The 16,966-nt window shown below is 41.1% G+C and overlaps 2 protein-coding genes across 8 annotated transcripts in view; one reads left to right on the plus strand and one right to left on the minus strand.

Annotated features, from left to right (window-relative positions):
- The window catches only part of adam22 (ADAM metallopeptidase domain 22), a 51,478-nt gene that overhangs the window by 12,912 nt on the left and 21,600 nt on the right, over window positions 1-16,966 (minus strand). For 4 of the 7 annotated variants that reach the window (XR_003749435.1, XM_028975403.1, XM_028975405.1 and 1 more), the window contains exons 7-20: window positions 9,381-9,450; window positions 9,117-9,196; window positions 8,568-8,642; window positions 8,386-8,457; window positions 7,496-7,662; window positions 7,103-7,187; window positions 6,905-6,995; window positions 6,456-6,507; window positions 5,280-5,288; window positions 1,479-1,578; window positions 1,334-1,405; window positions 770-862; window positions 610-690; window positions 98-148 (exon numbers count right to left, since the gene is read on the minus strand). Coding sequence is in view for 6 of the 7 variants with exons in the window: in XM_028975403.1 (XP_028831236.1) it covers window positions 98-148; window positions 610-690; window positions 770-862; window positions 1,334-1,405; window positions 1,479-1,578; window positions 5,280-5,288; window positions 6,456-6,507; window positions 6,905-6,995; window positions 7,103-7,187; window positions 7,496-7,662; window positions 8,386-8,457; window positions 8,568-8,642; window positions 9,117-9,196; window positions 9,381-9,450 (1,098 nt within the window). In the remaining variant the exon portion in view is untranslated. The remainder of the gene's footprint in view (window positions 1-97; window positions 149-609; window positions 691-769; window positions 863-1,333; window positions 1,406-1,478; window positions 1,579-5,279; window positions 5,289-6,455; window positions 6,508-6,904; window positions 6,996-7,102; window positions 7,188-7,495; window positions 7,663-8,385; window positions 8,458-8,567; window positions 8,643-9,116; window positions 9,197-9,380; window positions 9,451-16,966) is intronic. The other 3 variants (XM_028975407.1, XM_028975404.1, XM_028975408.1) reach the window with 1 other exon arrangement.
- cldn12 (claudin 12) lies at window positions 13,257-16,189 on the plus strand. Its single transcript, XM_028975410.1, has 2 exons — window positions 13,257-13,391; window positions 14,171-16,189. Exon 2 carries the CDS (start codon window positions 14,239-14,241, stop codon window positions 15,268-15,270), a length of 1,032 nt encoding a protein of 343 aa, XP_028831243.1. The 5' UTR covers window positions 13,257-13,391; window positions 14,171-14,238; the 3' UTR covers window positions 15,271-16,189.

Raw genomic sequence — 16,966 nt, forward strand, 5'->3', positions numbered from 1 at the left:
TTACATTCCGATCCATTTCTGGCATAATTAAATGTGATAAACATATGTGATAACCTATGCTTTACAATAAACCTGTAGCTTTACAGTTTATATTTACCTGATCCTTCTCACATGTGTAACCATCCATCTTGTGTACATTAGGTGGACACTGCAAAATCAAAGACAAACAAATAGTAGTTCTTTATAAAGACCATTGATACCAAGAAAAGTAACAATCACAAGTATATCACCGTCTATATGACCATCTATCAAAATAACAAGGCTCCGGCTCACTCACTTTTTGACTGATTTCAATAGGATCAGTGTCATGAATGCACCATAAGCACAATGGACAGAGGTTCTGGCATAAAAAGTCATACATTTTTAGGGAATTAATGCTGCATATATAACAAAACAATGCATTTTAAACCAGAATAATTATTTGTAATTACTTACACATTTCAGGTCACAGTTTAAATTCACTATACCTTTACTGATATGTGCTTTTAACAATAATGAGTGGAATTTTATTTTCAAGCTTCATCTATGGATCCATGGACCATGGATCAGTTGTCAGAATGTTCAGTGCAACATGACTGGCGCACGTCAGATAGGAAGCAGCACCCTCACCTGGCTGGAGTTGCCTGTGCAGTTCTCTGGGATGTCACAGTCATTCACTGCCTCTCTGCACACGACATCCATTAGTTGCATCTACGCACAAGATTTCATGAAAACATATATTCTCAAACAACGAACACACACACACACACACACACACGCACACACACACCTGGCAGTTTCTGCAGCAGAGCCCATTGCTACACTTGGAACTTTGGGTGAGTGTGCACTTCTTACAGCAGCTCTCTCCCTCTCTCTGGCACTCCTGGAAGACAAAAGACAGGTGTCCTCACCAAACCCATCCCACCCACATCCCCGCACATCCACTCCATTTCACTCAGCACATTTCTACAGACACTAGGCACCATCCTGTGTTCCTCCAGTCTGCAACTGCTGGCTGTACCATGCTTATGAGTATTAGAAAACAAAACCAGGTGTGAAATTGCAGATGGGAACTGGACAAAGACAGTAATTAGATGGTGGGGGTGTGAAGGGAGAATGTGACATAGGATGGAAATGGCCTAGTGGCTAATACACTCACTCACATGTAAACCAGAAGACCATTGAGTCCCCAATTTCTACCATTGTGTCCCTGAGCAAAACACTTAACCATGAGGGGATCCCTGAGGGGATTGTCCCTGTCACTACTGGTTGTAAGTAGCTCTGGATAAATGCCAAAAATGTAAATGTAATGCCAGACGGAGGAATGTCTGGGGAGGGAAATTAAGCTACTCACTGCTGGAGTTCCACAGTCACACTCCTCCCCTGGCTCCACAAAACCATTTCCACAGTCTGGAGGGTCCAACAACTGCAATTTACAAGAAAAAGTGTCAGGAAAGGACAACAATGACACAAAGAACACTCTAATACACAACTGCCACCTTTGCTGGCTTGTTGAAGAGACAAGCTCCTCCTCCGCTGTTGAGGAAGTTGTGGTACTCCTCCACGTTGCAATCGGAGAAGCGCTTGGGCAGGAAGAAGCTGTCAGACACAACCAAACATTACTGCAGTTACAGCTCACACATGAACGCAGCAGTAGCGGAACAAGAGACGACTGGAATGACCTCACATGACCCCAGATAAATGCCAATCTGCCATCATGAGGGTTGTGTTAAGTACAGCCTACAGGGTCCCAGATTGCAAATTAGTTCTAATTACATTAAGTTACAAAATCCCAACTTAATTACAAAATTGAAAGTAAAGATATTTCTGCATTTTCATATAAAAAAGAAAATATATATTTTCCAGCCTGTTGGACTTATCAGCACAACAAGGACGTAGACCCCACATTTGTTTTCTGTATGCACCATGAAAATTAGCATACTGTACAAGCTGTACTTTAAACACAAGACGCACAGGATAGCAGAGAGCATTCAGAGGAGAGCGTCCCTCACACACCATATGATTTCCCCGCTACCGCGCACACGCACACACACACACACACACACAAACACTGATTCTTAGGCATGCCTGCAATAGCACACTGCTGTATCTTCACTGACCCCGAACAATCCCCTATACTGTCCTACATGGACACAGTGTGTTGTAGTGCAATGCTGTAACTGTTACAGCATGTTGAGATTTGCGGCGATGAAGCAGAGCACCTGCAGATAAACTGGGAAAATGCACCATGCAACAGAAGTGCTGCACGCATCATTAAAGTCTTCATCCATAACAATAACTCATCAGTTAATGATGTGTGTATGTTAAAACAAAAATTGGAATTTCACTTTGTGTTGTTATGTGGGAACGATTAAGATTAACAGTTTTTGTAAAATGATTTGGGTTTCAATAACCAGAGAAAGGGATGGGATAAAGTCATACACACACACACACACACACACACACACAAAATTGAGTCTCAGGCTGTACTGTGATCTGAATCCACATGAGCATTGAATAGTAAGAGTACAAAGACCCAATTCTAAACACCACATGGCTGACCAGAGAATACTTACAGGAATACACTACCAGTCTGGACGCCTCTACTAAGTTTTTTGCATTATAGAACAAAACTGATGACACAGGACTATGAAACAACACATATGAGGTTATGTAATATACACAAAAACAGCAAATAAGGCAAAAATCTTAACATTTGCATCTGTCCAAAACAGTATTTTACACTCATGTCTCTCCACCACCTTGGAGATGGACAACGGGGACGGTTTCCAACAGTCCTGAAGGTTTATGCTGAACACTTTCTTATCATTCACTCTTGTTAATGTGCATCGCATCAAGCGGCTTTTGATGATAACAATAGAGAGCAAACAGATTCATTAAACATACTTTGCTTTGTACAGATACAAAAAATACTAAATGTGTTTCTTCAAACTCCATCAAGTCTCCATAACCACCACAGAGTAGATCCCTACAAACTTTTGACTGGTAGCATATAAGATTTTCTAATATTTAATGTGAGAAGGAGGCTCATAACTGGCTCATACATTTCAGGTCAAATATAAAATACTACAAGCACCTCTGTGCTTCCTTTTTTATTGAAGACTTTCTGGGAAATGACCAGTCACTCTACTCAGATATCAGTATCCTAAAACAGTGTATTTGAGAACATGGCTGTCTTTCACCAGCATCTTACAACTAATCTTACACAAAGATTATTTTGCATTTCACATGACGATCGCAGTCGAGGATTCCCTGCTCAACTCACCAACGACTCACATCACTCTCATGTGTTAAAAATCTCAGTCAGTTCAGCCTGACTTTCAACAATAGAAATCCCAGGTCAACATGTAAAGAAGTGCTTAGACAGAATTTAAAGAGCTTTAAAGAGCTTTACATTTTTTAAATCCCACTTTCACTGTGCTATCTTTATACAGTACTTCAGTGTTCCTTGTTTGATGATTGTATTGAAAATTTGACCTTTTCCCAGGCCTCCATACGAAGGGCCTTTCATGTGGATGTCCAAGAACACTGCTCAAAGCCGACTTTATCCAGAAATATGCAGGTCAAAACAGGAAACACAACCAAACAGCTTGTTCTGAAGGGACAGAAAACAGGAGGGATGAACTGGCCGAAATTATGATGGTGCAGACTGGTTTGACCACTTGCTTTTCAGCACTTTCAGCAGCTCCTGCCCAAACTCCTAATGCAGTCTAATGAGTCTCTTTCCTCCCTGTCTACTGCATCTGTCCATCTTCTCTGCTACTGTGGTGTCTCCAGACTGAATCGTTATCTAATTACTGGCCTCTCCGTTCCGAGAGCAACATTTCAACGTGATCTGCCGAATCAATAATCATCCTCAATCCCCACTGGTGTTGTAGTGTAACAGCCTTGATAAGGACAGACGGGGGTCTGTCGGGTGATCAGCACACGCTCACATACAGAGGATTAGTGATTCCGGTGATCACACATGCACCAGGGGAATGAACACAGACATGATTCACCCATGGAGGAGAGGGTCAGTTCATCATTGAACACGATTGTCTAAAGCCCCATTGGGAGCTACTTTCATACAGAAGGTAATAGAAGCACAGAGAATTCCGATCTGATCTGAAGTGCCCGATTTGGTCAGAGGTCAGATGAGGGCTTAACCGTCTGTTACTAGGTTTACAAGATCTTACACTATATGGTCAAAAGTATGGAGACATCCGACCATCCCACCTTTGCTGCACACCTGTCACTCCCTGTTGAGCAGGCCGCTCCAAACCGTATTTTCAACTGCGTTCCCACCCAACCTCCATCTGACTGAACAAACCTGCATGCAGAAAGCCACTCCAGGATATTCTAAATGTTATGCATCTGTCTGGTTGTCCATATACTTTTGACCATACAGGACCACTTCACATTCATGCTTGAAAACTACAGATGACCCTCTTACAAAAAAGAACTGCATTAGGGATGGGTATCAATAGCCGGTCCTGCAGCAATAACCCAGGGCGAGATGTTAAACTGAAGGGATATTTAATAAAGGTGAATGATAAATGTTGCTCCTATAATCACCTCTTCAGAGGTGTATTGCCCTTAAACAATGGGTGATTAGATCTTCATTCGTTTTTTTTTTTTAAGAGACAACAGTAGCAAAACGTAAATGTATGTAAACTAGTAAACGTATGTCACTGAGCTGCAGAAGAAAGTATATTTTTAAAGCATTAATAAACATAGTTTTTTTCTTTTCTTCCAATCAGAACCATACCCATCCCTAATCTACATGTAGTTGGTCACTCAATAGGCACATCTTGATAACAGAAACCCAGGCACCATGTGGTCTCAGATCTCATTTTTTGTCAGATTTGATCTCTGATTCAGTCATATTTCTCTGTAAAATTGTCCAGAACCTTAACTGATATGTATAAAATATTGTATAAATGATGGTTATATAGTGGGATTTTGTGCTTCTGTTGGATGAATGGGAATGACATTGGACATCGTTTCAATCGGTTGTGGATGATGTTGGGTGCCTTGCTCCACCCATAGTCAACAACAGCCAAACTACAGTCTTTCACTGTCAAAATGATCAACTATTGAAAAAAAGAGAGTTTAAAAATACAGAGCATGCTATAGCACTCTGGATTTTTCTCTCTCACACCGGCGGAGCATCGAGGCACCAGGCCATGACGTTGTACGATGGAACCAGAAGGGTTGCGGTGACTGACAACCCTTCGAAAACAGCCGATTGGTTGAAACTGCAACATGTGGTGTGTCACAGCCAAGCTCCTGCTCACCTGCTGAGCCTTGGTTGACAGGTAGTGCACAATACATTAAAGAAGAAAGGAATAAACAAACACACACTCATTCTCTCTGTCTCACAAACACACACTTATGAGGATGGTGATGACCTGTTCACATGAGGCAATGAAACAATGGCTATTATTGAAGTCAACAAGAAAACTTATTCCTGTCAACAGGTCACCATACAATGGAGCACTGCAAAAATTTCAATTTTCACAACTTAATAACATGGTTGTGATAACCTAGCACTGCAGTCCATGTGCAGTCTGCACAAGACGATTCACAAAAATAAATCCAAATACGTAACATTTCCCTCCTCATGCTGAATAACAAAGGGGACACTGAAGTGCATTACAACGATTAGTTAATACTGTCACTCTGATGTGTTGTTTATGTTTCACAATATAATTACATAAAAATGGAACTGTATGCTTGTGTTCTCACATTGATGTGTGTATCATGCACCATTTACACCCACCTAACCAGGCAAATTATTTTCTTAATAAAGTAAGAGTGAAATACTGAGGCCTGTGACATCTGACCTGATTATTGTTGGTCAAGTGCATTGCATAGCAATGTATCAAAGGCCATGTATGTTAGAAAATAAAAAGTATGCTGATTGCATTATTAAAATCTGGTAAGATTGTCAAGAGATTCACATAATCTGATTTGGCATGTACCACCTTTTTCCTGATTAGTTAATTCAGTTGAGCATGTTTCTCCTGGAGGGTCAGATAAAATCTGCATATAACAGGTTGATCTTATCATTCTTACCAGGGCACTGCTTCATTCAGTCCTTATATCAGTTTCATATTCTATAGCCAGTTTGAGCAAAACATTCCCACATATTCAGCAGGAAGAGAGAAATTGGGTTGAGATTTTGAAAACTTTCTGCAAGGCACAGTAAATATAACATACAAAGATCAGACTTCAAATTGAAATGTTAGCAGTGGATTTCCAATGCAAACAGACATTAATGCCATTTAGAGTCATATTAATGAACTAATTTACGCAGTCAAGCCCAACGGTGTAAAAAAAGTTTTTGTAGAGTTTTCTGTAATATTGTTAATACTAAATAGTCATGGTTTGGCTTATAGTAATAAAGTAATAAATTAACCTTGTAAAATTGAATTTGAACCGAAGGGATCTAAAGAGGTCACATTACTCACCCAACATCGTCCATGATGCAACCATGCCACGTATCATCACACTTACACTCCCCTGTGGAACACAGAAAATACACATGCGTGGTTACGATACCCAGCAAGTAGTAGGAAAGCACCTTGGTGGTTCGGGATTCGAATCGGCAACCTTCTGATTATGCGGCCGCTTCCTTAACCACTAGGACACCACTGCCCCACTTCAGTTTTACTGTCCACAGTACAACTGAAACCATGTTTATCAGAATCGGAATCAGAATCCGATTTGCATTTACTGTCCAAGTATGTGAGTAAACATATACAAGGATTTTGATTCCGGTTGATGTTGTCTCTCAAGCACAACAGTACAGCAGTAATACTATGCAGCAGTAATACTATGCAGCTTATTGTGCCAAAAAAACCCTCTGAGGTCATGACAGACTGACAGGAAGAGGAAAACAACAAGGCAAAAGATGTACCATTGAGAATTCTCTTTTTGTCAGAGAAAATGCCGATGTTCTGCCCTAGAGACTGAGCCAGTGTAACAGCCATCAGGTCAGCTTTCCCATACTAAGAGAAAAAAGAAAACACAGCATCTTAGTAAGCCTAGTATTGTTGTATTATGGCGGAATGAGGATGAAGAAATATTAAAACAGATTTGAATAGTAAAAAAGTACCTCGTTGACTCCTCCCCCTTTGGTCAGCGAACAGACTCCACCCATATATGAGGCTCCTCCCCAGCTGCTATGAAAACGGTTTCCCCTAGTGCAAAAAAAGAACTACAAATTCTCAGGCAAAGACAGTAAAGAAAATATTTTTAAAACATGTTAATACAGGAAAGGTGTGGTTTTGCTTTTAGACAGATATCATGGAGAGAGACAGAAGGTCCTTCTTCTTCTCTCACTTTTTAATCTAACTTATATCCCCCAGCTCGAAGGGTGGCAAGGCTCCAAGAATGTGGCACCTCCACAATGAGGAGACCACCATGCCCTCCTCAGTAAACACGATAGTTGGAGCCACTGGACGTCCTTTCACTGTAATACATCAGATGCTGTGTGCGTGTCACGTACGAGAACAGCTGAACAGAATCACACTTCTCCTTGATGAAGTCTCTCCTGTACTTCATGAACTCCTTCAGGGTAATCATAGGGTCATCATTGATGTTAAAGCGATTGTCCACTGCCCACGTCTCCATGGCAACCAACACTATCCTGGTGTTTAGCTGCTCTTTAAAGATCTAAGAACACACAAAAAAACAAGGAGAATTATGCATATGGTGACATTAAGCCCTAGAAATACATTGATATCTGGAGAATTTGGAGGCCAAGTCAACGCATCAAACTTGTTATCATGTTCCTAAAACCATCCTTCAGTCGTTTTTACAGTGTGGCTGAGCGCATTATCCAGCTGAAAGAGGGAACTGCCACCAGGGTATACAATTTACAAGAAAGCATGTACTTGGTCAGCAACAATGTTTAGGTACTATATGTCAAAGTAAAAGCCATGAAAGCAGCACGCAAGGTTCCCCAGCAGAACATTGAGTTGTCATCCCATAGGGGCACTGGTGGGCCTAGCAGGTATGGAAGTGAACCCGTAATCGGAAGGTCCCCTTTATCAAGGTACTGTCCATTGCTCCATGGTGCAGTTCTAATTCTAATATTCTCACTCATCACCTATGTCCCCAGCTACAGTAGCTCCTCTGTTGAATCAGACCAGTGTGCTCCCCACATGCCTCAGTGTGTATTGGCTGCCGTAAAACCCTGTCGTCGGTGGAAGTCATCACAATTTGGTCCTTGTCACTTAAATGAATAAGCTTGTCAATTTTATCAACTTCTAACACATGAATCTAAAATGTCCACTTGCAGTGTAACAGATCCCACCTACTCCATCCATGTCATGTTGGTGATGAGTGTATAAGATGCAGACAAATCAATAAACACTGTGTTTGCTTTCTACTCACCAGGTCAGCCATGTTGACGACAGACTTCGCATAGTTATTGGTGTGGCCCACAGAAAGATGATGCTTCTTGTACTGTGAAAAATTCACCAAACACTTCACTGCTGAACCAATTTAGTATTTCATATAAGTATTAGACATTGTTTTATCAAACCAAATGTAATTCAGTAGCTCAAAAAAAATACCATGAGATGGTCATTGATGATCATCAGTTCAATGTATTTGGTCTCCTGCTCAACACTCGATGGGTTTGAGTTCAACTGGAAGATTTTGAAAGCAATATGAGTACGAAAAAAGAACAAGAGCAATGGGAACAATTCATTTTTACTGGTCAAACCCTTCTTACATATGCTTCTGTGTTACTACTTCAGGCAAATACTAGAACATTAATACTGGAACATTGGAATTGCATTTACTATTGAGTAAATGTGATTATGTAAAATATATATGTGACATCACTCCACGTAAAATAGTCTCCTTTGTCTGACTTGGACATCATATTAGTTGTTATTTTCAACAACTTTACATGAGCAGCAGGTAAAATTGATCATCATAATTTAAAGGACACACAAACCACCAGTGACCTGAGTCAGTCTTTGTGGAAGTTCAGCTGGCTGAGGTTACATTGCAGGTTTTATGTTTGTTCATGTGTCTCAATGAAAAAAAAACTATGAACATCATTAAATGTAAAAGAAGGTAAATTCACTATTGTGTCTTTGTTGGTGTTTATATACCTGTCTCTTTCTTCTTTTATGTGTGACCTTTGATCCAGGATATAGAGCCAATCTCTGGAAAGGGGACTCAGGAAATCCAACTGGAATACGTAGCACACACAAACACACACAAACACACAGCTACAAATTAGTAAGTAAAGTCTAAGTATGAAGTTACAATGATTCATTGGGTACTTGTGGCTTTCAGAAAGACACCAGCCCTGCCACTGGCCTGTTCTTTTCAGTAAACGCAACCTAAGAACCAAGAGAGGAAGGGCCACTTACTAGATCCAAACCCTTCCGGGGGCATGTGGCCATGAGACTTAAAGATCTTATGGACACGAACATCTTTCTCCTACAGAAAGAGGAGACAAAGAAAGAAATTCAGAGTTAGAACAGGTATTTATTAAACAAAGCATCTATTATTGAGGAAGTTTTTGGGACAATTGTGACCATTTTGGGTGGTAGTAGCCTAGTGGGTAACACACTCGCCTATGAACCAGAAGACCCAGGTTCAAATCCCACTTACTACCTTCATGTCCCTGAGCAAGACACTTAACCCTAAGTGTCCCTGTAACCACTGATTGTAAGTCGCTCTGGATAAGGGTGTCTGATAAATGCCATAAATGTAAATTTTAATTGGAGGAGTTTTTTTTTAATTGAACAATCAAATACAATAAAATTAAAGGGAATAAAATGTAAAGAAATAAACAAACAAATTGGAACATGTTTCATACAAGAATGTTACAAAAAGTTTCTTGCCACTGAATCTACATTTATGAATCTACATGAATGATTGTGAAATTTAGCTAATAGGATCAGTAAATTGGAGACATACATTTGAGGTGAAAAAGTGGCAGGTTCTAGATGGCAAAACAGTACATCCTTCCAGAATAAAACACAACTTTCATCAATATTCCATTTGATATAATGAACTCATTTTAAAAAAACTCATTAGACCTTCTCTGCATCACAGAAACTTGACTTAAGCAAGGTGAAATCACTATTCATAATGAAGCACCTCCTTCTGGTTACTGTTGCAAGCAAAATGCATGAATCGGTCGGTTAGGTGGTGGACTAGCAACTATTGGAGTTTGATTATGATTCATTTGAAATATGGATTATGAAGATTGTTGGTACTGGAGTCAGATCTCATTCAGATGGTCAACTGACCTTGGGTATTATCTACAGACCATACTTTGTTTTTCGAGAGGATTTCTCTGATTTCACCTTCAAAATTGTGGTGCACAATTAAAAGATTATCCTGTTGACAAATTAGATGATCTCATAAACTGAGCTTTTAATTCTATTCTTGTCAACCAAAGTGTAATAGGCCCTTCCCATGACTGTGAAAACACCCTTGATCTTGTCATTGAGAACATGGTTGACCATTCTCATCTTCTGTTTCTCTCAGACCACTTCTTGGTCACATTTAATGTATGCTTAGGATCTTGAACTTCGAGACACACGAGATACCCCGAGTAGCATATAGATTTACTAATTCCACATGTACAGAATTTACTCAACATCTTCTGCCAACCCCATGGCAACGTGATTTACCAGATTCTGCAGAAGACCTACAATAAGTAACAGAAAAATAGAAATGCATTAACATTCAAAAGAAGGCTCCATGGTACAACAACCACCCCCGTCATCTCAAACAGGACTCATACAGATTGGAATGGAAATTGCATTCCTCAAAACTGGAAGTGTTCAGACTAGCCTGGAAAGGTCTTTCCTCTGATAGAGCTGCTCATATGTCATCTTTGATAGAAGAAAACAAGAACAATCCTTGATTCTTATTTGACACCATTGCTAGACTAACAAGAGCTAATGATAATTCCATAGAGCCAACTACTGAAATAAGTAGCAGCACTTTTATTGATTACTTAAATAAAATAAAATCAATCAGTTAAGACAAAACATTTCTATGCCCCGATTAAACTCTCCTTGTTGTCTTGGTCTCCTCAAGTAAGCCATCAACCTGTATTCTTGACACAATACCTGTTAGACTACTGAAGGAGTTACTACCAAAGTTAGGTGAATCACTCATTGGCTTAATCAGCTCATCCATTGGTCTTAACTATGTTCCTTTATGTCTAAAGTTCATAGGACAATACTGTACTAAGACCATAGTACAGAAACTGCCTTACTGAAGGTATTAAAGTAATTTCTTTTATCTTCTGACCAGTAAATTGGCAGTAAATTCTGACAATAAATTGGTTTTAGTTTATCCAGTTTACCTTAGTAGCCTACTAGTTCCTCATAACCCACCACACTCCTTTCTTTCTCCTGTAGAAGGCTTTCTAAAGAGACCCAAATCTTTGGAACAATCTTTGAGGATTCAGACATAGTATCAGTTCTTAAATCCAGTTTAAAAACATACTTATACATACTAACCTTTAACAACACTCCCCTCACCATTAGTAATGCTAGAGTAGTTAGTGCCGCTGGAAATATCTAGTGCTCTCTTAAGTTACTGTCATTTGTTGCTAACTCATCACTAACTCACTCTTCACTTTTCTCTATCCTCCACCAGCCACTCCACTGTAGAGGGTATATCCTGGCTTAGGAGTTTCCTGATTCGGAGTGATCATGTGAAATGGCCACCTGCTGGGACTCTAACACACTTCCTGGAGGCTAATTCATTATACACAAGTGGACTGCAATAACCATCATATGCCACTTTTCTTTTTGCTGACCAAAAGAAGAAGGGGTTCCCTTTACTGGGTCTGGGTTCCTCTCAAGGTTTTCTTCCTGTTAGGAAGAAATTCTATTCAGTGAAAGTGATAAAAAAAAAAGTGAAGTGATTGTCACATGTGATACACAGCAGCACAGCACACAGTGCACACAGTGAAATTTGTCCTCTGCAGTGGGCAGCCATGACAGGCACCCAGGGAGCAGTGTGTGGGGACGGTGCCTTGCTCATTGTCACTTCAGTGGGACCTTGGCAGCTCAGGATTCGAACCTGAAACCTTCTGATTACTAGTCAGCTTCCTTACCCACTAGGCCACCATTTAACTGATATTGGATCCAACCAAAATATATTTACAACCGGACAGTGCTAAAATAATCATTTTCTTAATGTGATTTATCTTTTCACAGAAAGCATTCGGTCAATTCCTTTGTTGAATTTGTTGTCAAGGTCTAAAGCCAGAGCAGTGTAAGTTAAACCGGAGATACCTTCAGCCTCTTAAAGACAGATCCCATAACAACCATTGATCTAGCCTTCTTCGTTTTTATTCAATGATGGGGCTGAAGTTTAAACTAGATCTTCTTAGTTGGTTCTTTGTCATTTAAATTCCTTGATATGAGACTTAATTTTTTGACTGGGATATTATAGATAGCAGTATCATCACATTGTTTCATTCCCATAAGCTCACACTAGTTGATTTTCAGACATGGGCCAGAAGCCTTTGAAAACTCAGTGATTGTTTCAACAGCTACAGGTATTTGGATCTTGTCCATTAGAAATAGGGATGTATCATCTGCCAATTGATAACCAGTTCTCTATTCATTAAGGAAATTACTTTCAATCCACTTGACTCAATATGATAGTTGAGCAACCAGTAAAAACAGATATGGGGATGTAGGGCAGGCTTGCCAGAATCCCCAAAAGATTTTAGACCTTAGAGAAGAGCCTGTCAATAGTTTGACAGAACAACTACTGTCTTAACAGTAGCAGAGAAATAAACATCAACTCCACATTTGAACAGGGTTGGAAGAATTTATTCATGTTCAACAGTATCAAATGCCTTATAAAAGTCTAAAAACAAGCTAAAGCCATTCTCTTTTATAAGTTTGAGATAGTCCAAGATATCCTAAATTTCTATTGTTTTTAATATGTAATATAGCCAGACTGTTTCTTCAATTATTGAGTACACATTACAGTCTTTAAGCAATAATTAAATATTTTATAACCAACCAGAAATCCAATCTAGACTGTCTGGAACCAGATTTATTGATCAATGTAAAAACTTAACTCCCTGTAAACTTAATTCTCCAAATATCTATTAGCTTCAACTTTGCCATAAAACTAAACCGAGTAGATTTACTGGCATTTGGTCTCCCAGAGGGCTTTTTATCTATTGAGTTATCTAGGATGGTATTAAAATCCCCTCCTAGGGTTAGGCTTGGTAAACAACGGGGCATGTGACGTCAGACGTAACCGCGGGAGCGCGCTCGCACGGGAAGGAGAGTGCGCGCACAGAATGCGGCTGCGACGGTAGCCGCGGGACAAAAACAACAACGTTTTCCAAACCTTTCGAACTGTCCAAACTTGTTTTTTTTGTTGAGGTAGGTCTTGACAATGTCAAAAGCCGCTTTTCTCGGGTTCGCGGGCGACCAGTATTGGTTCTAAAACATACAGCAACAGGTTGCTAGCGTGTTTTAATGAAGTTAGCCATTAGCATGGACCACTTCGAACAGTGAAGCAGTACACCTCACTTCACCTGTACAACTGGAGGGATTTAAACTAATTTGCGTTAGTTACACATATGTATAAATGTCGTGAAATGCTGAAGTGTTGTGTTATTAGTGAAATATACACCGATTTAGGGAAGCGGGTATTTTTTTTTAGCTTATACATCTTTCATTACATTATAAATCTAGTTTGCAGGCATCGTTCGTGCTACAGTGTGGCTCTTCATCTTTGTAAACCATTACACTTGCATCAGTGTTAAGTTACTAGAGGGACACTCTGGCTTGGCTGAAATGGATCCTGGGAGTGACAACACTGCAACATGTTTATCGTCACACATTACATGAGCAGATGCCAAGGAGCAACAGCAGTGGCTGGATCTTCGGCAGATGAGTGCATCGTGGAATGATGAAATAAATATGATCACTGGTGTGCTGAGACCGCAGATTTTTCACTGTATGTAACACTCTTGGGTGGATTATTCGCAGTGAAGGCAGCACCGCTCCGGGATGAATTATTTCTCTAATAAGAGAGAATTCACCAATCAGCAGAGGAACCCAGGTTCCCTGCTCAGCAGTTCCACTACGCAGCCATTAATCACGTCCAGTGAAAGCACAGATACGTCCACTGACTCCCGTCTGTGTTTTATTTTTAGGTTCGCTCCTCCTCCTTCGTGCCTCAGAGACTCGCGTCCCGGATCGTGGGTTCACGCCAACCTCCATCATGACGTGCCGAGACATTCATGCCACCAACGTGTTCTCCTTCATCATCGCCTTGCTGTCGGTTGGCGGCCTTGTGGTTGCCACACTGGTTCCTCAGTGGAGAACAATGCGACTGATCACCTTTAACGTCAACGCCAAGAACATCACGGTGTACGACGGCCTCTGGACCAAGTGTGTGCAGCAGGACGGCTCTTCTGGCTGCTACTACTTTGATGCTGACTGGTATGTCAGGGTGGACCAGCTGGACCTGCGGCTGCTGCAGCTCTGCCTGCCCACGGGGCTGCTGCTGGCCTCGCTGGCTCTGCTGCTCATCATGATGGGCATGTGCAAGACGGCCTGCTGCTCGAGAAGCCCGGAGGACATCAAGAACAGCTACTGCCTTGTCAACAGCGCAGGCTGCCACCTAGTGGCTGGGACGTTTCTCTTCTTGGGTGGGGCGGTGGCCATGCCGCCTGCGGTGTGGTTCTTGTTTCACACAGAGGACCTGAATCGCCGCTACGACGACTTGTTTTCCGTGCAGTTTGCTGTATACGTGGCCATCGGCAGCGCGGGGGGGCTTATTCTCGCCGCTCTGCTCATGTTTATGTGGTACTGCATGTGCAAGAAACTGCCCTCGCCATTCTGGCTGCCACTCCCCGAGCTGCCGGTCATGCCCAACAGCATGTCTGCGCAGCTGCTCTTGCCTAATGGCATGCCGCCCTCTCCGGTCGCCTACGCCCCACAGCCAATTCCTCCTGCAGTTATTGATGCCCCTGGTTTTCTTCCCACTCAGGGGTACCCTGCCAGCATTGTAGCTGGGCCACCTATGTCCCCACAAGTCTACATGCCACCCATGCTTGCCCCAGACGGTTGTGGGTCGGAAGTGGGTCTCTCGCAAGCATACAGCTACGCCCCGTCCCAAAGCTACGCCCCGTCCCAAAGCTACGCCCCTTCTGAGGGCTACAGGCGATCCCAGAGATATGGCAGCCACCACTACTCGACACGCTCGCGTCTGTCTGGCATAGAGATTGACATTCCAGTCCTAACTGAGTAACAAGTTCTAATTGTTTTTTTTATTGTGCCATTTTGAGGAGGGTTTGTTTCAGCAATCCTGCATAGCCATCTGTGATGGCTTGTGTTTATTTTAATATTTTTCTAATTTAGAACGGGGAAAAAGCATTAATTGAAGGATTTTTGTACAGTGTAAGCACTAAAAAGACTAAATTACTTGTCTTTCGTATCTTTAATCATGTAGCGCTGTCATTTTTTTAATCCACTAGATTTGCACAAAAGTCCTGAACTAAGTCTTGAATATTTTATCACACTTTTTCCAATAACACATCATTTTATTTCAAAATCCCTGTGAAGCTGGATTTCAATTGAGAGGAATACTGATTGGCTGAGAACAATATCACAATATTATCACATTTGCAAAAAGGTCACTATATCATTATCCACTCCAGGTTTGCAGTGGCATGGTGTGATAATCACAGATCACCAGTGAGGAGATCTCATTTTACTGAGCCACCTCCAATGTGGACTGATTAATTAGTCATTTATGCCACATGTGTATTGATGCTGAATGTCTAAAAGAAAAAGGTCTTAACTTGGTTAATGGTAATGGTTTTCTGGATTTCTGTGCTACACGTCTTCTGTATGGTTCTGTATGGCGGGTTTTGTTTTTCCGTCTTGGATCTAGAAGTAGAATGACATTATAACCCCATAGAAGCCGAGCACTGACCAGTCCATTGACTCTTGTACACTGTCACATTCTCTATGTTTTGCAGCTGAACTAAATTAATGGTGTCTCAAAGCCTCACATGTGGTGCCACACTCATTTCCTCTTACATGTGTACGTGATGTTGTACAGTACAGGCCAGAAGTTTGGACACACCTTCTCATTCAATGTGTTATCTTTATTTTCATGACCATGTACATTGGTAGATTCTCACTGAAGGCATAAAAACTATGAACACATGTGGAGTTATGTACTTAACAAAAAAAGGTGAAATAACTGAAAACATGTTTTATATTCTAGTTTCTTCAAAATCTCCACCCTTTGCTCTGATTACTGTTTTGCACACTCTTGGCATTCTCTCGATGAGCTTCAAGAGGTCGTCACCTGAAATGCTTCTCCAACAGTCTTGAAGGAGTTCCCAGAGGTGTTTAGCACTTGTTGGCCCCTTTGCCTTCACTCCAGCTCACCCCAAACCATCTGGATTGGGTTCAGGTCCGGTGACTGTGGAGGACAGTCACCGGACTGTACATAACTCCACATGTGTTCATTCATAGTTTTGATGCCTTCAGTGACAATCTACCAACGTAAATGGTCATGAAAATAAAGAAAACACATTGAATGAGAAGGTGTGTCCAAACTTTTGGCCTGTACTGTATGGCCTTAGTGTTTTCACTAGTGTCTTATGAAAGCAAATTGTGTCTTCAACTGGCCTTCAAGTATACTGTTAATTTACCACTTTATTTCTCTATGTGTCTTTCATTTAACCATGAAAGTGGCAGTGGAAGTGGAAACGTCTGCATTTCTAGAATTGAATTTGAGTGTGTGGCTGGTTTCTGGGATTACCTTTAGATCAGATGTTCGTACCTATGGTTACGTCAGCTTCCTCTCCCTGGCTGATGAAAGAACTGAGAACATTTGAGAAGTGACCAAAGTGTGTGTGGTTGGTGTGTCAGTATTTGTTGTTTGTGCAGGAATGATAGCGAGTGAGTGCTTGTGCTACTACTGGTCTTTC

This window comes from Denticeps clupeoides, chromosome 4 (genome assembly GCF_900700375.1).
Source record: "Denticeps clupeoides chromosome 4, fDenClu1.1, whole genome shotgun sequence".
Classification (NCBI taxonomy): Eukaryota; Metazoa; Chordata; class Actinopteri; order Clupeiformes; family Denticipitidae; genus Denticeps; species Denticeps clupeoides.

Coding starts and splice junctions, on each gene's coding strand:
- cldn12 (XM_028975410.1), top strand. CDS start 14,239: ATGACGTGCCGAGACATTCATGCCACCAACGTGTTCTCCTTCATCATC.